A 24,393-nucleotide genomic window follows, 5' to 3' on the forward strand; every position below is an offset into this window, starting at 1 on the left:
ACAGCAGAGGAGAACAGCACAACTCATTACATCCATACCCCCATTATAATACATCTTTATCCTGAAACAGGACATTTTAGATGGTGCAAATGTACCAACACGTAGAACCAGGTAATGCATTGCCCAGAAACAGCATCTCAGGACCATTAAATACATTGCTTGGAATAAAGACACCAAAAAACTAATTTTAAAAATCTTTATGTGAATATAAAAGAATTTTTCCCAAAGAAAAAAATAAAACCAAAAGTTTAAAAATTAGTGCAATTTTTCAAGTTCTATGCAACACAGTGTTTACATTTGTTTTAAAGAGAAGATGTAGACACCAATACACTGAAAACCTTAACTCCAGTTTTAGGGGAAGGGGAAAAAGAAACAAGTAAGAAAATTACTGTACTAGACATTACCAACTCCTAAACAATTGTTTTTATATTCTAATTTCTAAACTATTTATGGCTACCTAAATAGAACATCAGTATTGCTTATATTACTTATTTCCAAGTAAGTGTGTATCATAGAAAATAGAATACCCATATATATATTTTAATGAACAAAAAAATCAGGTGAAAATTTATTTTCAGTGAATGTTTCTTAATCCACTATATAATAAGGTTGTTGCAAAAGAATCTTCTCAAAACTGCTGCCTGACCCATCTTGAGTAAAAGAACCTACTAGTCCATATTTTGTATTATTGCTATAAAACACTTCTCTTCCATAGTAATTAATCTCATATAAAAAATATTTAACAAATGATATGTCAATCAGACCATATTTATTGTTTCTTTGGATCTACATTACCCGTTTTACTGGAAACTGGCTGAATTACTAATAATGCTGTGTAACTTCAGCAGTATTCAGTGGTTTCACCTCATATTTGAGTCTGCTCTGAATGGCGCTGATGGGATGGTGCAAATTCATCCTGCAGGAGAGTCAAGGGGCCTCTTTGTTCCTCCTGCCTCAGCAGTGGTGCATCAAAGGACATGGATTCACAGAGCTCTGCTGCTACGTGTTGGACACAACTCAGCTGTAACACAGCAGTGTTTTTAGCAGCTTTTTGGTTTGACACAAGTGAAGCAAACATTAAAATGATCCTGATCTGATGGTCCTTCCTGCACAGCCAGACGAGCTGAAGTGAATACAACACCATGGCTTATAATCCAGTATTTATTTCTACACATCAGGTCCTTGTTCACAGGATGGAACCCAGGTTTAACCAGCCGTAGACCAGCTGCTTTTAAACAGGTTCTCAGTCCCAAAGAAACCTTTGAGTGATATTCACAGGCTTCACTCTTAACAGTCTGGAAAAGTCTCAAATAAGCAACATTTCGTCCAATACCTGAAAACTAGATTCATTTTGGCAACCCCAACATGATTACTGGGGACAACTGGGCCCTGAAAAAGGCTGGTCCCTGCCTGTAGTTCAGAATTTAAATTCTTCCATCACTAGTCAGAAGACAAACTTCCAATTGAATGATAGGGAGGTTCTTGGTTATTTTTGGTCCCAGGGTCTGCAGTTTTGAGAAGTGTAAGTCAAAGACATTTGCCCCAAGTTTGTCACTATTCAGCACCTGACAGACTACTGACACAGCTCCACTACTGTGAGAAGTACAACAAATCAAGCCTACCAACTACATGAGCATTTGAAGGACATCCATGAAAGTTTCCATGCCGCAAAGAATGAGGGTTAAGAGACCCACTCAACACTATCAGAGACAGTTCCACGTTTCACTAGAACACACCAAGTACCAGATTTTAGGAATGGAAGCATCTTGCTCAGACTTAATCTCCTGCTCCACTGCTCACCCCCACCTCCCACCCACAGCACTGGCGGATTAAATATGCAACCGTACCGTAAAAACACCAACTCCACCAGCACCACTGCAGCAGTAACAGACCTCAAACCCCACGAGGTAGTCCAAAGAAGCAGAGAGTCCTGAAGAATGCCACCACAGACAACTCTCCTACAGCCATGTGTCTGGCTCATGCCACACTTGCATGAGACTGGCTTTTAACCAACGCCTTTTGAAGGAGGAGATCTGCTGAATGCCTATTCATACACACAGCACTGTAAAACAACCACCACAACTAAGAAGCGACCCTAAGTATCAAAAATGAATACTTGCCTTTTCTCTGGCATTACATGCAATGGCCAATTAAAAATTTAAGATGTTGGGGAAGCAAGAAATCAACGGACAAGCTACAGTAAGGGGCAGACAAAACAATAGACTATCCAAATGTCACAATTCAAAAGCTAAAAATTCTGTAAAGCTGAACCCTGGTCTCAAATCAAAGATAGCCTTAAAGGTGAGACAGGTGGGTTTTCATTCTCACATGTAGCTGAATTTTATATTAGATGGTGGTTTGGTACAGCACCCTCAAATACTTAATTTGAGTGTATTCATTTCATTTTAAGGGCTGCTGCAATTTTATTTTATTTAACTATGGGTATAATGATCTTTTCCTAGACCACTTGCAAAGAACAGACTTTAACAGGTTTCTTAAAAATACAATTAAAAACAAAAGTAAGACATTTGGGAAATAAAGTCGCAAATTTTGTGAAAGACAGCAACTTCCTGCACACAGATTTCAGGTATCAACCCCCATTTCATCTTCTATCAAACTATTATAGTTTATGCACTTTTCTCCCTGCCAACAATCAATCTCTGCTGCCAGTAATTGCCAAAGCCATCTCTCATTCCTCTGCCTAGCACAGCTAGCTCAGAATAACCCAAGTGAAACTACAATTAAAAAAGAGGAAATGCAATTTCCATGCACAGGGTTGTATAAATAGGTTGAAATAAATGGGGCTCCTTCCCACGTAATCCCCTTTCTGCAAATAAATGCAGTGTACCAATATGCCAGACTTTTAAAATATAGCCCAGACTTTTGAGTTAATATAATAGCTTTTTTCTTACCCAGGAAAAGACAAGCTTTTTGGCTTAAGTGAATTCAAATCTTGAAGACAGGTTTTCCTCAGTGTATATATGCACAAACTTAAGCTTTGCTTTTTTTTTTTTTAATAAACTGAGCAATTCTGCTTCTCACAAAACAAATCCTGTCTTCTGTTACATAACAACTGGTACTATACCTTTATTTTCTTCTTCTATAAATGCAAGTATTTTCTTGCTTTTAAAATTGTAGTTTCTATTCTATAAAAGTCTTTTTTTTTAAAGATGCTATCAATCTTTTAGATCTATTTTCAGAAGAGCCCAGCAAAAATGCCCAATATTGCCAGTTTCCTGAAGTACACCTTTGCATAACATCTTTCCATTAAAAAAGTCAACTTTCTAGCCCAAACCCATTTAAATAAACTTTTAAATATATAGTGCCAAATTTCATATTTACAATATAATCTGAAGGCAAATATAAATCTTTTAAGTTGTGCTTGTACATGCTGCAGTTATTAAATCTACTTGGAAAACTACGTGCTACCTTCTGGCTGATCACCTTAATCCCTTCCTGACAGGTTCTGAGGTTGGAATTTGCAGCTGCCCACCATTCTAACCTCCTCTTTCATCAAGTAGGTAAAGTGGAAGGTATAAAACATTTAAGGACACTTTAGCATGTGAGTTTTCCTCATGCCCTCGTGTTTAATCAGATGTTGCACCTGGTACTTTAACAGTGAGGTTCCTCCTGGTGTTGGTGACGTGCCGCTGCTGCGCCAGGAACGAGCGGCCGGGCCCGGCCCCGCAGCTGCCACTGCTGCCAACCAGCCTGGCTTCCATGCCCAGCTTCTGCAGGGTCAGGCTCTGCAAAGGAGTTAAACTACAACTTGAACAACAGCAAAAACAGAAGAAAAAAAATTACCCATCTCGCTCATGCTTACTTAGTATGCACACAGAATTTTTTTCTGCTGTATTTCTTCGACTAACTAAGATTTAACTGGCACATGGAGCAAAATATGTTTTTCTGATTTCTGAAATACCAATAAGTGACTTTTTGACCCACCTTGTTATACCATGCAGTTACAATCAGCTTTTCCTCATAGTCACGTAGCTTAGCCATTTTGAATTCATTCTGCAAAGAGACGAAGCTCAGTGAAAACACAAATTTTAGGTGCATAGACTTACTGCAGTCCACTGAGGGAAATAAACACAGGCAGCAGAAATGCTTCAATACACAAAGTAACTACAAAGCCTAGATGTATAAACAAAAATACTTTCATAAAAGACTGAGAGATAAATATCAGCCTGCTTTAAGAAGAGGCTGAACTACACAAGTTGCGGTTAGAAACACAAACGGAACTTGGAAATGTACTCTGAGGGTTTGTGTGGGGAAATGCACAAGAGGTCTGCTGTGTATCAGAAAATCTATGAATAATTCAGTAATTTTTCACCTGTAAAGAATGTACCTCCAGTGACTGACTAATTGCTATTATATAATGTACTTCCCTAGTACACATTACATAAAAGAAATGTGAGGCCACAGCATTTATACAGTCAGACCTATCAGCCTACTGAATCATGTTGAGGAGTTCTGTATTTGCTGAGGCAACTATTCTAACTAGTCCCTGCAATATTGCTGTGAAACTGAATGCATTTCCCCAACTCTTTTGATATTTGGACTACTGTCAACAATCCATTCAGAATTTCAGCCAAGCAGATTTTACTGAATCACTAGGAAACAATACCTTGAATGCCTAATATCAGAAACAGAGCATATTAGAAGTTGTTATTAAATATATGTAAGACTTTTACCTCTAGTGCTTCAATTCTTTTGTCTTTTTCCATTATCTGTTTTCTGAGCAACATAATTTCTGCTGATGCTGGATTTAGCTTGGGGTCTAAGGTTTTTATCACCTGGACAAGGCAAAAGAAGAGCATTACAAGTCAGTTTGATTCTCAACAGCTCTCCATCTCATCTGCTGACAGGAGGAATGTCAGAACAGGCTGTTCCACTGTACAACAGAGAGCAAAGGATACAAAGGAATGCTTACTGCACCTCATGCTCAGCCTAAACCCTATTTATTCTCTCAGACTTAATTGACTGCAGTTGAACAATCTGACTAAAAATGCAACATGTAGCTACTAAGTTTAATTGGGAGGTGGGGACACAGACACTCAATTTGTTTAACAATTTATGAGGGAGGAATGCATATGTTCAGAAACGTGCCACTCACATTCCTTGCTTTTTCAAGGTACATTTTATATCTTTCTTCCATTGCTTTCATATCCTCATCTTTTTTTCGTAAAGCTGCTTCCAGCTCTCCGATCTTCTGGGCTGTTTACAGAAATTATCAACAAAGACATACAAAATAGAAACTGGTTTTTCAAGGCTTCTGTGTTCTCTTGATTTCACCAGCCCCCAAACAGAGAACTATGTAGAAGCTAGAAGGTTTAAGTTCTTATTTTTGTTTCAGTTGTCCCACCTGACCCTGAAATCCCATTTTGCAGAGCACTGTTCAACAAACCTCATCTCCCCCAGGATCCTCTCCCTTCACACCCCCCAGTTCAGATTTAAAGCTAAGCTGCAGCAGAAAGCCTCATCCAGACAAGCATCCTATAGTCCAGTGGATATGGGAATAATTTCAGAAAAAACTTAACACAGTCTAATGAAAAAAATACCAAAAAACAACTCACGGTTCTGACTGTCATCAGGCTGGAGCTCTGCAAGATCAGCCTCTTTCTTCTGTAACTCATCATGAACCTCGTTCAACTTTTCCCTATGAATGAAAATTTGGGCTACGTATTAAGCTCACAAATAATTCCAGGTTTGACAGCTGAAAGCTTAAACCTCCTGACAGAAGTATTAAAATAACTATTTTAAGCTCTAGCAATTCTTCAGGGTTTGAATAGAAATACTAGTATCGTAGAAGTTGTGACTTCTGAATTGATCCTTCCGTAGTTAAAACCAGGAAAATGAACAATTAAGCCCCTCCAGCATCATCTTAGCAAGAACTACATCTGCTGAAAGGATTGGGAATGTTTCAGAAGAGTGGAATACACTCCGAGTGATGGTTTTAGCAGCCTGTTGTAGAATCAAAACAGTTAAAATGCTGATGGTGGTGAAGAGACAGACAGTGAAGTGGTACTGGTATTACAAGATCATCATGGTCAGCGTAAACAAAACTACAACACCAATATTTAACTCACTTTATGCATAATTCTCAAATCAATGGCTTAGAAAAACAAGACATCTCTACCATGATTTAAGCAGTTCCTGTGCTCTATGTTGTGTAAACCAGCTATTGTGGATGCATGTGCCTTACTTACATGTGTGCTGCCAGTTTCTGCTTCAGGTTGCTGGACTGTGAAAGGAGAGAGTTAAAATTCAGTTACATTTCAGTATTTCATAACCATGCAACATTCAAGGGCTCTTACAAAGCAGCCAAGAATACAGAGCACAACCAAATAAGCCAAAGCAAATAAATCCATTGAATGATAAAACTACAGATTTTTTAAAGTAAAGTAGAAGGGTTACAGCTCCATAAAGAATCACATAAAACATGAGTTTTTCAACTGAACTGCAGTTGTGAGGGTCACTTTTCAGATACACTGAAAAGTAAGATGCACATCTAAACAAAGGACTTGCTGCTACACTGGAGGACTTTAGACAAAACTGGCAATATGTTTCACTTACTCCCTCAGTCTTGGATCCCTGCTCCTGTAGAGTCTTTTGCAGATCTTCAATTTGCTGCTGTAATCCCCCAATACGCTCTCCATTGAGCCTTTTAGGAGGAAAAGACAGTTATTGCCCATCTGAATAGTTCACAGGCAGACTTTTCTGTTTCATTAATTTTTCAGAGGGTCTACTGAGCAGGATTTAAGCCACAAATAAACTGTTTTCAAATGCTTTTAGTTTGACTTGAACTTCTGCTGAAACAAACATGGAACTTTCTTGAATACTTTATAATGAAATTCCTGTAATCATTTTAAGTTTTGAGAAAACATAACTACCAAAAATTTTCATATTCTAGTAAACTGCTTTAGCATTCATTGATAGAAAATCCATGGTCTAAGAGTCTGAAGTTCTAGAAATAGAGTTCACATCCATTCTTGGTCTACCAAGAATCACTCACAGCTAAGAAGAGTGTCCTGTAAGCAACACCTTCCTCAGGGTATGGTACACACAGATCTACCTACCACATCTCACACCGCCACATTCAAATCACCTCCCTTCTTCCTTACTTCATTACCCTTCATTTATGATTACACTGGTGAAAGAAAAGGTTCCTCACAGTGCTACACTACAGATGCATGGCACAGGTCACCCTGAAACTCCAGAGATCACTTTTTCTTGCATTTTAACAATGTTGTAGTTTCACCCATCACCTTTTCTCGGTTTCCAGCTCGTTCACTGTCCGGTGCTTCTGCTCCAGCTGTTCCTGGAGCTCTGCAATCCGTTCGTTTTCTGATCCTTCCTGTTTCAGTAGGAGCATCTTATTTTCATGCTGCAGCCGGATAAACATCTCTCTGAATCAAAAACAACAAAAAGAAGCCACTGTTAATTAAGAAGGTGACTAAGAGGAGAAAGTAATAGCCCTGTTCACTCCCCCAGCCTCAAAGGGAGCCAAGCAAGTTCTGCTTAATGATATAATTGGGGTAACAATGCTATTTGTTATTAAAAGGCAACTTAAAATGTTTGAAAACTTGAAGAGATAGGAGCAGAATTTTAAATTGTCACTCCAAACCTAGATTTATATACAGCAATCTGATATGACTTTAGGAAAGAAAACAAAGTAATCACAGTATGGGGAAATAATTATTAACACCCACATGGAGGCAAAGCAAGGAGTGGGATAAAGAATCATATCGAGGAAAATACTGAACTTTCACACAGGCAGTATCATGCCCCACCTATGAATACCCCAAAACAACCTGAAAACTTTCGTCTCACCTATATTCCACTGGCAGAATTTCAGCAGCAAGATTCTCATGGCTTTTAAAACGAGATTCACCTGAAATCACATGAGGGGTTTAATTTAACACACTTAAAGAAACCTCTAATACAAATAAAAAAGCCTCTAAAGATAAAGCAGTACCTGTTTGACTCAGGTGATCCTGCTGCATCTGTGCATACCGGAGCTCCTCATTTGTCTCTCTTAATGCATCACACTGCACTATCAATCTCTAACAAGACACATTTGAGGTGGAATTACGTCAGGCTGCACCACTTTTAAAACCAAATAACGTTAATCAGAAGTAATAATGACACATGCACATTTTAAGTTGGTCTTGATGATCTTGGAGATCTTTTCCAACCTTCATGATTCGATGATTCCATATTATGTTTTATATGTATATCCACACACACAGGGCACTAAACTTCACTACTATGATGGCACTACTGCCAGGAAGGTTCTCCTCAAGCAGAGGATTTGAGAGAGATTTATGAGGTGCTCAAACAAACTCTTGAAGGGACTTACTTCTTTTTCTTTCATTAAAGCTTCATATTTTTCTTCAAGTCGCTTCATTTCAAACGCCAGCTTATCAGCTCTTTTGGATTCTTCAGACAGTTTGTTATGAAGCTCCTGGACCTTTTCATAAAAACATTATTTAGCAGAGGAATGCTGCAAGATGCTTCTCCCAAAAGCTGTATTAAAACAGTCACCCCTGCCCAATTCAGGCAAAATAAAACAGTTGATCACTCAAGCTTAGGGAAGAGGAGATAGGATGGGGGCCTGTGTGTTTTGGGGGGTTTTTGTTGGTTTTTTTGGTTTTTCAGTTAACTCTCTAAATTACTACAGAAATTAAAATTAAACTTCTAATTTCCATGAAGAAAGATAAGAATATAAGAACATAAGCACATAGTGGCAGGACAGGAGGAATGGGTTCAAATGGAAAAATAACGGGTTTAGATTAGGTATTAGGAAAAAATTCTTTACTGTGAGGGTGGTGAGGCCCTGGCACAGATTGCCAAGGGAAGTTGTAGGTGTCCCAACCCTGGAAGTGTTCAAGGTCAGGTTGGATGGGGCTTGGAGCAACCTGGGATAGTGGAAGCTAGAAGGTGACCCTGCCTGTGGCTGTAGAATGAGATTATCTTCAAGGTCCCCTTCCAACCCAATGCATTCTATGATTCCATATAAATTATCTCAATTACAGCTGATCAACCTCTCCCAGGCACACAAATTACTTGAGGTCAGAGTAAAGAAGAAAAACGTGCAGGCTACGGACTCTCACATCAGTTGAGAGGGCAGCTACAGTCAAACTTGCAAGTTTAACAGACAGGGGGAATGGCAGGGTATGAAGGAGTTTTCACAAATAAGAAATTCCAAAGGGACAATGCAGGGTTGTTAAGGTGTTCCCGGCTACCTGGGGAAAAATGAACCTTTCAAACACAAGTGCTGCACTACCTGTCTTTTGTAGGTTTCCAGCTGGGCTCGTGCTGCGTTGGCTTTCCTGAGCTCATCCTCCAGGCTGACTGTGTTGTGCATGTACATCATGTTGGTCTCCTGCAGGGACTTCACCTGCCTGCGGAAATCGTTCAGATCCTGCAGCTTCTTCCGATACACTTCCACCGTTGACTCCAGCTTGCTTGCCTTGTCTGCAGTGGCCCTTAAGGTATAAGCAGCAATTAGAAGGAAGGATTACAGAACTCCAACTCTGCTGACACAGGCTGCTTTCAAAGAGAGATGTGACAGCTTAGCAGCAGTTACATCTCACTGCTTTATTTTTAAATGTATCATCAACACAAACTTGCTTAATAAAACTGAAATCAGCCAACCTTCAAGTGAGACTGACAGTCACATGCCAGCAAGGGTTAGTGGGTCAAATATCCCTAAGGAATTCTGTGGCACCACAACATCCTGTGCTAGACAGTCATCTCAAAGTACTGGTACCTGGTATGTTCTCACTGGGGGATTATACAGAATTAGAACACAACTGCTCTATGAAAACGATCACTGGCAGATACAACCAAGAACTGTCAGGTAATCATTAACAAAAATCTACATGGTAAGAAAATACTGGGACCATAAATTTAAAATTAATATCTGTGTTTATTATCTGCACTCGTATCTCACCAGGAGCTGGTACGAGAAAATAATGGAAAAAATCTATAGCTAGGATTTGCTTCAGATGTTATTTAAGAACCACTAAGTTAAACACCTGAAACCACTTTTCTTCTTTTATTCACATTATTTTATGAAGATTCACATATATTGTGAATATAGTTTCACAATACAACTTGTGTTGTATTTTGGATATTTCTTGGGTGGTCTGGTACTGAATACAGTTTACACAAGCTGGAATGTTACATTAAATTCTCCTGAAGGTTACTGTGTGTTTCATCTTCATCTTCAGTTAGGATCTCACTAACCTAAATCTGGCCTAGAACACTGACACAAAATTAGATTAAAATTCTAGCTGTATATATTCTTTTCTACATGAGAACTTCCTCTTTCTGTCCCACATGAAGAAGCCTAAGTTCTGTAGTCATTGCTTCACAGAAAAATTCCATGTGTTATTCTTGTCAAACAATGGAGCATTTCCCTGGAAGTCTGCACTTCACCTCTACTTTGCCAAAGATCTCATGCAGGTAAGATCTGCAAAAGTAACACCTCAAAAAAATCTTGTTAAAGACAAATCCTTGGATTTAGCCATTAAATCCTAATGCGTGTGTGGAGCTCTCCCTGCTACATACCTAAGAATGTCATTTTCATCCTTCAAGGCTCTTGATTCTTCTGCCAGAGAGGTCAGTTCATTGTTTCTATGCTGCAGCTCAATCAATTGTTTTTCTAGATCTTCACAGTGGACACGATAATCATCTTTTGCAGCTTCAAGCCTACCAGATCCAAACCGGGACCTTTGTTAGGAACTCATCATTATTGCACAGTTTCATTTAGTACTAGAATTACTAAAGTAAGGTAACAGGGAAACTACTGATTTAAGTAGCTGGAAAAATGTTCCTGCAAACATGGAACATTTTGTTGTCTACCTGTTAAATCACAATGGATTGTACACTGCCAATTGACCACATCAGTATCAACAAATCACATGAAAAGTGATTTTGTTTCCCAATGTGGATCACAGAGAGACCAATATGTGAAAGGAATCAGTTCAGTAGAGAGACATGGTGGTGTTGGAGGGGTTAGGGTTTGTTTTGTTTACACACAAATCGTTTCAGCCCTCATTTTTCTGCCTTCCATCACCTTTTTGGTACTATTAAAAGCTTGTGTCAATTACAAACTAATACTTTTTACAACAAGCAACAGATTCTTTTTCTATTTAAATAGAAGTACTGTCTTTAAAATATGTGTACACAGCACTAGAAAGCTTTTAATGCAAAAGAAATTTAGATGGAAAATCCCCAAAGAGTACCAGAAATTTTCAGAGTACATTAGACAAGTGAGAGGTTTTTGGGGGAAATAATTTCATACCTGAAGTTTTCTTCTTGCAATTGTTCCAGCTGCAACTGTGCACTGAAATACTTTTTTGCAACCACAGTATTTGGATCATCAAGAGAGTCATCTAATTGCTCTAGTCTGTCATTCATAATCTCATTTTCTGACATCAAGCTGTTTTTTTCATCCTGGAGGGCAGCCACCTAGCACAAATGAAACAGCATGAACACTGTAAGACCTGTCCAAAGAACTGAGGCAAGACAGCAATACATCACCAAATTAGTTTATGAAAAAGGCTGAGCGTTTAGAAGTTTTAGAACGTAGTTTACAGAGCACACTTGAGCATACAGATGCTTTAGTGTATGACAGTTATGAAGCACTACAGGAAAAGTCCCTCTAAATAAAAAGACAAATTTCTGTAACTGAAACCACGGTAAAAAGGCAGACAAAGTGATATGGAGAGAAACTGGTACTTCCATCAAAAACACCACGGACGCCGTACAAAAAACTCTGAGTATTGGTGCAAGAAGTGTCCATCTTGCCTGTACTTGACAGCCAGAAGCAGCATGGCATGGCCAGCACGCCCAGGCTGCCGTGCTCAGCAGGGAACGGCTGCGAGAAGCGGGGTTGGCCGAAGCGCACACGCACGGACAGCCTGGCCAGCTTCAGGGGAGCATGCAACCCTGGCAGCGCCGCACGCGCCTACCCGCTGTCACAGCTAAGCACGGGGGCTACAACACTTCACTGACAGGAGCCAGCTTCACAGCCAGGAGGATTAAGAGGATAGAACCTTTCTAGTGAAAGCTGTGGTGTTAATTTTAACGTCCTGTCAAACATAAGAGCACGTAGCGTGTGTTAGTCACTGGCATTTAAACAGGGACAATATGCTTTTTGGGTTATGTTTTCCTGAATCATAAAGTAAACCTACCTTTCTTATACTCTTGGAAAATATCAAGGAAGACTGAGACCTTACAAGTGAATTTATTAAGAATTAGTTTAAATGAGAAGCGTCAAGTCAATATTACGGCTTCAAATAAATAAAATTACAAAACCCATCATGATGACATTATTAAACAGATATAATCTATGTATGCAATATTAAGAAACAATTTGTTTGTGATCACAATTTAAAAATCTATCAGTCAAACAGATGTAAAAGTCAAACAGTAATTAACCTGCCACTTCATTAGGTGCTGGCTTTCTAGGTTCACTCCTTTTTATGTACCAAATGTCATTTACTATTTATTTCCATGCACACAAACACCTGTGAGTAGAGAGCGTATCTGAGCCCTGCTCAGCAGAATGCCTCCCGTTCAAGGTCAGCCACTCCTTAAGCATGCACAACATTCAGACTTCTAGAAAAATGCTAAAACATCACCCATCTTAGACTTAAAAAAACCTAAAAATCAAACTATGACACAACTCAGAGTAAGTCTCATATCTTTTCCCAGTTCCTTTCTGGTAGCCTTCTCCTCTTTTTTATTATTTCAACATAGCAGAAGTGGCATCAAAGTCAATACAAATTAGGAAGAGAGTTTTTAAAGACACATCACAGTACTACAGAGCTGTGGTGTCATTAACTCATCTGTTTACATTCAGCAGTACCTGTCCCTTGAACACCTTTCACCTGTCCCATGCCACGTTACCAGCAACGGGCTTTGCATCATCTATGATTAATTAACAGAATTCTGGAAGAAAAGCTGTGGAAAACAGGAGAACACCTGGGATCTCTCCTGCAGATTCTTCTCACAAGCATTTTTAGATCTCTGCTTTCACTCGGAAGCCTTACTACTGCCTCAAGAAAGAAAGGAAATTAAATATCAATTCAATTATAGCAATAGCTTCCTGGGCATAGCAAGTAGCTCTGAGCTGCTTTAGACACAAGTATTCTACTCTTTCAGTTGTCATTGTCTGTGAGAAATGTAAAACTGGCCTCTGCTTTTGTGGGTGTTCATTTCCAGAGGCCCACACAGCCAGTACAGCCCTCTGGCTCCTACAAGAAGATGCCACCCGAATGTTCTCTTTGTGCAGAGCCAAACCTGACAGGAATTGCCTTCCCAGATAAAACTCTTTCTATTCTCAGATTATAGTGCCATAAGAGAGGGGCTGAAAAGTGATTCTTTTTTTTTAAAAAGTTGATTGAAATGCAAATTTCTCGTTATTGTCATGAAGTCCTCCTTTCTCACAAGAGTGACTTGATTAACTGCTACATCCATTAAAAACAAAAATAGGCCTATTAGTACTGTTGCTTGAAAATGCCAGCAAGGATATATTAGCTTTCATTATTTTTATCCTGAAATATCCTCCATGTTGCAATTGTGTATGAGAAAAAGTTAGCAAGTTTTAGATAAATTACAAATTTTTGTCATTCATCAACTCCTATTGAAACAGCATCATTTTCCTATGATTAAATCTAATTACTGTTTATTACACGAACTGGATTTTTTGGACACAGTACAAAAGACTAGAGGACTGAAAATGAGAAGGGCGATTTTTAAAACCATGATAACACTGTTTTAACACTACCTGCTACTAAGGGTAAACACTAAGCTAAGACAAAGAACCTTTGAGATAAGCTGGCACAGGACCTTAGCTTACACTTCCATCAGAAAACTCTTTCCAGTAATTGCATTTTGGAGCACAGAATGATTGCTTTTCCCCCACAAGCAGCTAAGAATTCTCCCATAAATTTAAACAATGCAAAATTCACTTTACCCTTCAGAATTTCTGCATCTTAACAGCAGCACCACTACATATTAAAGAAATAAGCAACTGGCTGTTTCTTACCTGCAAATCCAGCTCTTGACATCTTTGTGCCAACTCCTCTTTTTCTGCTAGTGCTTCCTGAAGGTCTTCCAAGGCTTTTTTAAGCTTTCAAAAAATAAGGCAGTCAATTACTGTGGCCCACAACCAAAATACTCAGTTACAGCTTCTAAAGTGCCACAACTGCATACACCAATTATTTAAGTAGGCTGTTAGGTGCACACATTGACACACAAACCTATATATACTCTGCTAGATCAGAAACCCTGCTCATTTCACTTGCCTTCTAAATGACTATCACATGTAGAAAGTAAATTATTGAAACACAACAACCTAGGCTAAAGGCACAACAAAACAAAATACAGGAACATTCATGCTGTCACCATTTCCAAATCCCTGTTAAATCAAATGCCTGCCCTTCATCTCAGAATAGAAATGCTGATGCTTCCTTATGGGCAGCTACTTTTAAAGACAAATTCATTTTATGTGCAACACCTTGTAGGGTGCAAATTATAGGGAATTTTCACAACCTCTTAAAAATAACCTGAAGCACTCAGCCTGACAAGGTTGAGCCTTGATGCACCCCTACCCCTTCCTGCAACGTAGGCTTGCACTGACCAGTTTTACCCCATGCAGGTAAATGACACAGCAGTCACTGTGGGGTTTTATAGAAGCTATAGAATAGCACTTAAGTTTTCAGTTAATTAGCACTGAAAACCAGCATTACTTCATTTAAGTGATGGCAAGATACCAACTTATTGTTCAGGCTTGATCTACAACAGCAACACAGATCAGGCAGTTACCTGCTGCTCCACTTCACTTGATGCATCACACGGGGAAGGACCCGTTACTTCCTTGCTCATGAGCTACAGAAAGAGGCCACAGCAAAAAAGGTTAAATTAGAGGTTATAGATAGATCTGTAAATTCACTGTCTACTGAGTTACCAACTGTATTTTCCATTGTGTTATTGCATCCCTTCAATATACCAAAACAGATTAATAACACTCCTCCTCACCTCATGGCTGGTAAAAGATTTAAAAAGATCTACAATAAGATGATTTTTTACCTCCCTCCTCTCTTAATTAATCAGGTGGTCAGTAACATTGTAGTGGATGAATGTGTGATGTGTTGAAGGTATTGCCACTCCCTAGTCAGTCAAACTGGAATGAACCAGAAGACAGTATTTCAACTAACTTATCACACTTCTTTGTGTCCCATTAATTGCCACTAAACAAACAGTGACAACATCACTTCTGCAATACAAAGATGTACAGTGTGTATTTACCAACAATTAAAGGGCTTTACTCCTCACTCAGGAATTACTGAATTATTTCTAGACCTTATTCGAGAAAGTTTACTTAGTCAGAAGACAACAAACACAAGGTTTATGGATTTATTTCTACCAATAGGACACTTACAGGGTAACCTTTACTCACTTTAAAGACTATACAGTCAATTTAAATCTAAGTTATAAAGCCTATTACCAACTCCACTGTTACCTTGATGAGGGTGCAATTACACACCTTTTCTTCAAGTCAGTATTTAGTTTTTGCCTCTCTCCACACTCTGCTTCACAGTCCTGAAGCTCTCAAAAGCCAGTGACTGCAGAGCTAAGCTGTGAGCTGGATCACTAAGATGATCCAACCAAGAACAAATTAAGACAGGAGGAGGAGCACACCATGACAAAAATAGAAGAGATGCAGCTGCAAGCTTGTTAGTCAGAGGCTGGAATGGTCTGTCAGAACAATGCAGCCTCACAAACACCATCAGCTTAACTCTGCAACCAAGACTGGGACAGAAATTTCAGAATCTGACTCCAGTATAATCAGTGGTTGGCAACTGTACACATTTCTGGAGTGGAACAAAAAAATCTTAAGCATCTGCTGGATGTTTGGGCACCACAAATGTAAAATCAAAACCCTTCGGCTGAGGTTTAGGGTTTTCTGTCCTGAACCTCCCAAATAATTTAGGAAAGTACTTATACTCTTCCCTGACCTTTGCATGAAAGAATTCACAAAGGTCAACAAAAAGTTATTTGGACTTCTCAGCTGATGGCATCAGGCTATGAACTGTTACCTACCTCCTGAATGGCTGTCATGACAACGTGCTGAACAGACTCTTCAAGGGTCATGATATTCTGTATGTGTTCTGTGAAAAAGGATTTGTAGTGACTCATGACAATGTTCATCTCAATGGTTTGAATAACATGCTGGAAAGATCCAGAAGAAACTATTATCCATAAAGCTCCCTCAAAACAGGCAGTGGTCTTTTTACACAGAGGACTACCATTAACATCCAGTAATATGGTAGATAAGCACAAAAGATTATAAACTCTTAACCAGACAAATTTATATTCTGCCTAAGGAGAGATGCCATCAGAGCACAGAGGACTAGTTCTGGTAAGTGGAGCAAAAACAACCAATTCAATCTTGAGCCTCTGCAGGCACAGAAGAGGCAGTTTTTAATCTAAGGGTTTAATTTAATTTTGCTAGATTTGCATTTGAATAGGAAGTTCTAGGACTTGGTACGTATTTTAACAATATGAATAAACCATACACACTTCAGACTTTATTTTTAAACTTATTCTGAACAAAGTTTTGAGTTTTATTCACTTCCCATATAATTTCTGCTTTTAAGTGAACTCCAGTTTCAGAACAGGCATTCAGCATATTAACAATGTTGATGGATAAGAAAGAGAAGTTTCTACACTTTTCCACCTTAACTACCACCTGAGGCAGTCTGCTGTTTGTTGAGCAGGTTAAAGTAGTGCCTACCTTGTTTCCTCTCACAGTTGACAGCACAACCTAAAATAAGCTGCAGGAGCCTGCCCAGTTCCGTGGAATCCGAGTTCTCAGATATCTGGGTCAAGTCTGGAATAAGCTCTTCTGCAATCTGCTGACCCAGGAACTGAAAAAATTTTTAAAAAAATTAAAGAGAAAAAGTAGACTCCCACTTTTGTTCAACATGAAAATCTGCTATCACGTAGGAAATCTGGACTCAGTGAGCCAGCCAGAGAAAATGTCCTAGGAGTAAGTTTGTTACCAGGTTTAGTTAACCAAGCACTTCTACAAGAAAAAGTGACAATAGTAAAAGTTATTGGAACAATTCTCAAATATTAGAGAACACATTTGTTTTACCAACATAATAAAAGGAGGAATTAATAACACTTCCAGATGGAGTTGCTTCCAAATCCTTCAAAAAGCTCCTCACGAGCTTAAGCAAGTTCTGCTTCTGGGCTTGCCAGAGATCCTCAGACCTGGCAGCACATCAGGGCCTGGCACTTGGTGTCACAGCTCGGCCCAGGTGAGAGCAGGAAGCCAGAACAAGATCTGGCTAGTTTTTCTAGACCACACCCATTACAGAACTGTAATCAAGTCAACACATACAAAATTCAGCAATTTTTTTTTTTTTTAACTCAAAATACAGCAGCCTTTTATGGCTGCTGAACTCATCCCTGGATGAGACAGAACAAACTGATCCTTACTGTGTCCAGGAGGATTCCTACCCTGGCTCCCAGCTCCCAAGTGAAGATCATAAAACCTAGACTGGGGCTGCTGAGTTTGTTCTGTTGTGTACAAAAGGATTAAACCTTCTATAGACAAGAGCAAACATGAATGCACACACAAAAGTCAACAGGATTCTGCAGCTCAGTCCTTCAACATTCACCTGGGCAGAGATGTGGTTCCCAGATCATACTCGAAGAGCCTTATCTAAAACACCTGCTCAAACTAATTTTATATTCACTCAGACCTCCCACTTAACAGACAATTATCATACACTTTCTGCCTAAAAGGTCCTCAAAACAAGTTACAGCTTTTTTTCTACTTGGCAAAGTCAAAGGGAGCAATAATCATCGTGTTTAATGATGAGAACAACAACAATAAATTTGTTTTTCCATACCTCATGATAGTAGTCCATAATTCCTTGCAGTATCTTCTTCAAATTACTGGACTAGTTGTTGTACATGAAAGACAAGGTTACAATTTTATTAAAAATTTTACTTTTTATTATATCAAATAGCAATTTCTAATAAAATGGTTACAAGGCAGCTCTATGAGAGGACATAGGAAGAGAATAATCACAACAGAAAATCCCCATGCAATAATGCTGGAAGGCATCTATCAACAGACAGTTCAAGCTCATTTAAAATAGCCTTGAAAAGCTTGCGCTTAATTCTGTAGATTTTGGACTGCCAGACCTCAGGACAACCACAACACCCAACCCCACAGAGTTCACTATCTTCAGTTTTAAATACCTTTATTCTCCAGTTGTCACCAACATCTTCTTTAATGCGATTGAGCCAAGATGCATCAAACCAGGCAACATCTCTGAAATAAAATTAAATGATTAATCAATAAGCACAGATTTAAATAAATTAAGACAGCAAATTCCCGGCATTAAATCATCTGATGCTGAACTACAGTGTCTAATGAGGCATGAACTCCTGGAGATTGCAAGGTAAACTTATGTGACAGGAAATTTCTACCCTGCTGGCTGCATTAAGGCACATTCCAGGGCTGGGAGAATTTCTGTGTGTGCCTGAGCCAGCTATGGCTGCAACACAAGGATGTGAAAACCTTTGTCATGCTGAATTTTTATACCTGCTAAAGTAACCATAATGAGGTAAAGAAACATCTTTTTTGACTAGTGCTGACATTATGTTTGGTACCTATTCCTGTAGGCTGGACTAACTAACATTCACTACAATTTGTCAAAGGCACTTATTAAGAAAACACTTTAAACTACTGGCATTTTGTATATTTTGTATGTCTCTGGCTCCCCTGGGCAGAAGGGGATTCACTTTGCCAGCATAAAGAAGGATGAATTGCTGAGGGAGGTGTTTATACACACTGAGCTGCCAAGCAGTACAATCACAGCATAGTTAACAATATTTAACTTTGACAGTGCACTGTTTATTCACTGCTCTCAAAGCCCCTAATAAAGGACAATCATTATCCCCCACTTGCACATGAACCAACTTGGTCTTAAAAAGTTTGCCCAAAGCATGTGGCAGCCTAATACCCAAATACATGGGAAGCAACCCTCAGCAAGCCCTAAATCAATTTTTGCCATGTCCAGGAAAAGGGTCAGCTCTGTCTTTAAAAGGTACATTTAAAATCTTTACAAACAGACAGGAGGGTTTCTGAGCTCATTTTTTTGGGGAGGTGGATTGTGATGGTGCTTAAGTCATTTCTTAATGATTACAAAATGACACTTTGAACCTGAGGTGGTAATGCAGACTCCTCTTCAATTATCTGGGCCAACAATAGCAATAAAATTGCAATGATAACTTGTAGCATGATACTCTTCCAAAAAAAGACTTGCATTACAACCCTCTATGCAAATTTCAAAACTAGTGTATCACTCAGAGTACCAATCTTCAACACACCAATAGAAAAGCTAACCAAAAGTAAAATAATTCCTAACTATTAATTGCCATTGAAGTTTTACAAGTATTTTTTTCCACATGAATAATAGGTTGTCATTTAAAACCCAGAACTTAAATCTAAATTAACTGAGCAACTCCAGGAAGAAAAGAACACAAAGTCATGCCTTTGGAACCTTTAGTTTCTCATTCCAAAGAGGAACATATTGCCTGAAGCATGGAAATAGCACTGACGGGAAAAGTGAAAAAGATAATGTCATCCTTGCCCAATTATCCCCAAATATGAATTTAATACTGCACTATTTGTATATCTTCTCATCATCTTTTCCATCATGTTATTACTCAACTATTATATCATCCCCAAAACAGCAATACAAAGGCATAACCTGTCTTCTGTTATAAACTGTTCACTCTGAATTTCTGCCTACTTTAAAAGCAACTACGTCTGTCAAACACAAAAACCTGAGGAAATTAAATCCCTCTTCTTCCAGCTGAAGAATCAACTTACATTTGGTGAAGCACCTGAGCCATGGCAACTCCACTAGTCAAGTCCTGGACATCTCTGCAGGGTGCAGCTGTATTGAACGTCTGCAGCTAAACCAGGGAAAAAAAACCACTGGGTTTAGTTCAGTAGACAATAAATTAGCTGCCATCTTCCATCTCCCCTTGAAGCCACAAGCATTTAGCAAGATGTCTTTCTACTTGAAATCCTTTTTGAACCATGCAGACTTTAAGGCAACCCAATTATCTCAACATTTGTGACTGTTATGACTTGTAGCTTAAAAAGTTGGTACGAACACCCATGTTCTGTTTTTCCATGCTAGGCCTTCTATTGTAAATCAGATTATGGAAAGATAACTTGGGAGACTAAAGTCATATTTACCCAGCTTTCGAATTATGTTGCAGTGCTTAGTTCTGGATGTAACTACCTAAACAAAAAATAGCATCAGAATAAGGTGTGAATGTTGACAGGGAAAAAAAAAAATTCCAGTCTTTTACTACAAGAATTTAGTGATAGAAATAGGATGGGATTACCCCAATGTTAAAATGTGTCTCTGTTTTAGATATTGTGGGACTTTTTTCAAACTATCCCCAAGCTTACAGCTAACATTTTAACAGAACTACCTGTATATTTAGAATTGCAATATTTTATTCCTCCAAAGACAATCGGCTCAGAACTAATTCTTCTAGATGAGAGAGCCATTTCCATACACATGGCAGTTCATCACAGTTACTCAGGAAAATAAGAGCCTTCTTTACCACAATAAACAAAACAGAAAGTTCATTATTAGTACTGTTAGAAGACAGAACAGAATGGGAGCAAGTATAGATACTTACAAACCCTGTCCACTGCAGAAATTGACTTCTTAAACTTACTGCATTTACAATGTCCTAAAAAACCTGTGCATCCTCAAGAGGGCTTTCCCACACATCCTGTGCAACACAAACTTCTTCAGAACTCCTTCCTGGTGAATGACCTTGTGTTTGGGAAATGGAACTACTTGGACCAGAGTGATGGAAAAGCAGTTTCCAGCTGTGAGAATCTACGGCATTTTTTGCCCACTCTGTTTTTATAAAGAGTGGCCATAATTCTGAATGCTTGTTTGCTTCCTTCAAAAAGAGTCAAATCCAGCCAAGAGAAGAACTGCAGAATTGCAGAGCAAGCGATTTTATTCATTTGTTTTTTTAATTTAAAAAGTGGCTTTAAATCCTGTCTTACAGGAGGAGAGAAGTCAGTAATCCCCCCTAGGTTACATAAAAGATTAAGTGGAACACCACAGCCCAAAGCTGCTGTGCCTGAGAGCACTGGCTTCTACTACTCCAGCAGCCTCAGCACAAACACGGGCATGCAAGTTTACATTCCAGGTTGAGCTTCCCAAAATCCAGAGTTTTATGGCACAATATTGTGATGCTGCCATTTGGATATACCCCTCCTAAAGCAAGGAAATTGCTAAGCAGAGGCGCTACCCTTTCACCTGAACCTGTTACAGCAGATAAACAAAGACTTAAAAAACCCTGACGTGCAATAATGCTTTATGCACCATCTCCCAGAATAGAAACAGCTAATTAAAATTAAGTAAAAAGCAGAACTGACAGTCTTGGTTTCTCTATGTATCTAAAAGTCACATAATGACCTAGAAATAATGAGGGAGTAGAAGTATTAATTATGGGTTCTCCAAACTTCATGCCAGCCCAATCATTTCATCAAAATGGATTTTTACTGTTCTTGAAAAACCAATGAAAGTGGCAGGCGTAGGGAGGAGGCTGGAAAAAGAAGCCACAGACTTCAGGACTGTAGCAGTGCTCTCTTCTCTCTTCTCCCTCATTTTCTTAGTTTTACTAACTATAGCTCCAAGGATATGCTGCTGCTCACACTGAAAACCATTTAGTGAATTCAACCCCAAATGCACCCTGCCACTTGCTGCTACAGCAGAAGTTCTTCTCTCAGACACAGAGCTACTATGCTCACATACACAGCTGAAAAGCTCATTCTGTAGCTCCACCACCAAACATTTGCAGATGAAACACGAGTGTTGAGTGCCCAGCAGAAATCAGCCCATCCACCTGGGGAAGGTGTGCCTTCAATTTCACCTGAGGGTAAGGGGTTGTTGAGTTTCTCCATTTCACACCTGGATTATACACACGAGGGACAGCGGTTTTACAGAGTAATCAAAGAGTTTTTAAACTAAAAATACACACTCCCATGCTGAAACCAAGAATATTAGTAGAGTAAGTCAGCCACTGGACAGAATGAACATTACCAGTGGTGCCAGTGCCAAGCAGTGGTGCATTTACAGTGGAAAAAGTTTCCAATTTAAGATGTTGCCATACATCCAGTCCCTGCTTTGGAGGCTAAGGCAGTACAGCACTGAAAAACATCCCATTAACTTTTCCTCTACACAGAGTGGAAAAATAACTAACTTAGAAAATTGTTTCTGCTACAGATTTGTGAGTTCCATCTTAGCAGGTATTACCTAAGTCAATTTTTCATGGCTACTCATAAACTTTATTCCTATAATTCAATTTAACTGCTTTATGTTTTTCCTGCAAAATCCTCAGGACTTTAAATTCAATGACACCTGGGCTACAGAACCAATAGGTAACATTTTTATTTGAATTTTCTCTTTCTCCTCTGGACACAGCATGTTCTCTAATATAGCACTTGGTAAAATAAAAATAGAAAAGTGCCAGATCTGGCAGCAGAACGCAGAGAATCATAAGCATCTGCTTGCTCTATTAATGAGCAAACAAACTGAGAAACCATTAGAAGCAGAGAGTTACAGAACCCTTTTCTCTCAAAACACAGAGCACTTCATCCCCCTCTCCCCACATCACTTTCTTCCCTATTATTCACACTGAAATTCAAATTGGGAAAGGATGTTTCAAACACATCCTAGTGTTAACAGTCAGTTTCTAAGTTGTAAACTAGGCCTGAGAAATAGGGTGCTAAATCTAAAAACATGCATCTGCTGAGTGTTGTATAGAAAACCTGAATGTTCCTTTACACTGACACAATTGCTCAGTTTAAGGCCACTTAAGGTTCCATTAAAATTCATGATGTAATTACAGCTAGGCACTGTGAGGATACCATAAATGAGAATTAGGCTAAGAAAATTTTAAGCAGGAATTGTAAAAAAATAATAGAGTTCAGCAATGCTGACAAGATTTGTAAAGGAGTTCAGGAATACAGTGATTTGTTTTGCCATTGAATCACGACGGAGTTGTTCTTACTTGACTACTGAGGGGAAAATACAAAATTAAAGAGCCCCAAGAAATAGAAAGATTAAATAACAAAATATATCTAAGTAGACAGAGGTAAATATAAGACAACCAAAATTCTAGAGACAAACAAAACATTGGGAGAATACAATGTCACTAAAAGGAAAATGGAGGGAGGAAAAGAAAGGAAGGAATTGTTTATCAGTGATTTATTACAGACTTTAACTCATCAACACTGTTGTACTGCCATGCAGAAATTAAGAACACCTACTCTGGCTGCTGCTCCTGTTTTTTTTTACCAGTTCATTCCTGGATTTCTACAGTGCTTCTAAAACACTCCCTTCTCTCCATGATTTACACTTCACAGAGCAAAACACCTGCTATTTCTAGAGAAACCTTTCACACAGGCAATTGTGACCTTCCCTGCCAACATTTCATGCAGGAGTTTTATTCAGTAGAGCTCCCTGTGACCAAAATTACTGCACCTGCAAGACCAGAATTACTGACAAGGTCACAAAAGAAGCTTGGAGAGAAACATAAAGAAGAAGCAAGAGTGATTGATGAATTTAACAAACATGTTCACACTCGATGACCTTAGAAGTCTTTTTCAACCTAAATAACTCCACAGTTCCAAACAGGTGCTTCTGGCACAGGTAACATCACACGCCCAGGTGTGGCGTGCCTGACTAATAAACGCTTTAACCAGCCGGTATGAAATACTCTGAGCTTTCTGCGCCTGTCAATTCAAATTAATTGCATTTATTTATTCATATTGTTAATTGCCGAGCAGTTTCCACACTGAAGCCACCACTGGAGAGCCGCACTTGGGCCCAGGGGATATTCCAACCACCACATCCACACCTCGAGGGAGCCGCGGGCACCTTCTGCTGGCTGTGAGCAGCGTGTCCCAGGCAGCCCCCACAGCCGCGGCCGTGCCCGACCCACCCGCAGCTCCTGCTCCTGCTCCCGCGGGCGGGGACGGAGGGAGGGGTGGACGGAGAGATGGAGGGAAGGATGGAGAGAAGAGCCCCCCGCCGTTGGCGCCTCGTCGCTGTCCTCGAGGGGCCCCAGAGGCGGCAGAACCCCGCGCCACTCACCCAGAGGATGAGGCTGTCGCAGAGCAGCGGGTCCGCCGACTTCGCCTCCATGGCGGCGGCGACAGCATCCGCGTCCCTCGCCCTCAGGCCACCCCCGCTCCGGCGGCTCCGGCCGCGGCTCCGCTCCGCCCGCGCGTCCCCGCGGGGC

At 39.5% G+C, this 24,393-nt stretch overlaps 1 protein-coding gene across 2 annotated transcripts; it reads right to left on the bottom strand.

Annotated features, from left to right (window-relative positions):
* Positions 1-182: 182 nt before the first annotated feature.
* HOOK1 (hook microtubule tethering protein 1) lies at positions 183-24,375 on the bottom strand. 2 transcript variants are annotated; one of them, XM_039555866.1, is made up of 22 exons: positions 24,246-24,375; positions 19,937-20,022; positions 18,298-18,370; positions 17,943-17,993; positions 16,817-16,949; positions 16,123-16,190; positions 14,845-14,907; positions 14,066-14,149; positions 11,315-11,481; positions 10,579-10,719; positions 9,290-9,491; positions 8,363-8,473; positions 7,979-8,066; positions 7,834-7,894; positions 7,269-7,409; positions 6,577-6,664; positions 6,210-6,244; positions 5,577-5,659; positions 5,117-5,217; positions 4,695-4,796; positions 3,946-4,014; positions 183-3,746 (listed from the first exon to the last, which is right to left on the bottom strand). In XM_039555866.1, the coding sequence occupies exons 1-22, from the start codon at positions 24,294-24,296 to the stop codon at positions 3,588-3,590; spliced, it is 2,157 nt and encodes a 718-aa protein (XP_039411800.1). In that variant the 5' UTR covers positions 24,297-24,375; the 3' UTR covers positions 183-3,587. The 2 variants fall into 2 exon arrangements, with proteins under 2 accessions (XP_039411800.1, XP_039411801.1); XM_039555867.1 differs by lacking the exons at positions 17,943-17,993; positions 18,298-18,370; positions 19,937-20,022; positions 24,246-24,375 and having other exon boundaries at positions 16,123-16,251; positions 16,817-16,905.
* Positions 24,376-24,393: the final 18 nt, after the last annotated feature.

This window comes from Corvus cornix, chromosome 8 (genome assembly GCF_000738735.6).
Source record: "Corvus cornix cornix isolate S_Up_H32 chromosome 8, ASM73873v5, whole genome shotgun sequence".
NCBI classification, from domain to species: domain Eukaryota; kingdom Metazoa; phylum Chordata; class Aves; order Passeriformes; family Corvidae; genus Corvus; species Corvus cornix.

Coding starts and splice junctions, on each gene's coding strand:
- HOOK1 (XM_039555866.1), bottom strand. CDS start 24,296: ATGGAGGCGAAGTCGGCGGACCCGCTGCTCTGCGACAGCCTCATCCTC. Junction 7,410..7,833: donor ATTCTGCCAGTGGAATATAG/GTGAGACGAAAG, acceptor TTTTTGATTCAG/AGAGATGTTTATCCGGCTGC. Junction 5,660..6,209: donor CAGAAACTGGCAGCACACAT/GTAAGTAAGGCA, acceptor TTTCATTCATAG/GGAAAAGTTGAACGAGGTTC.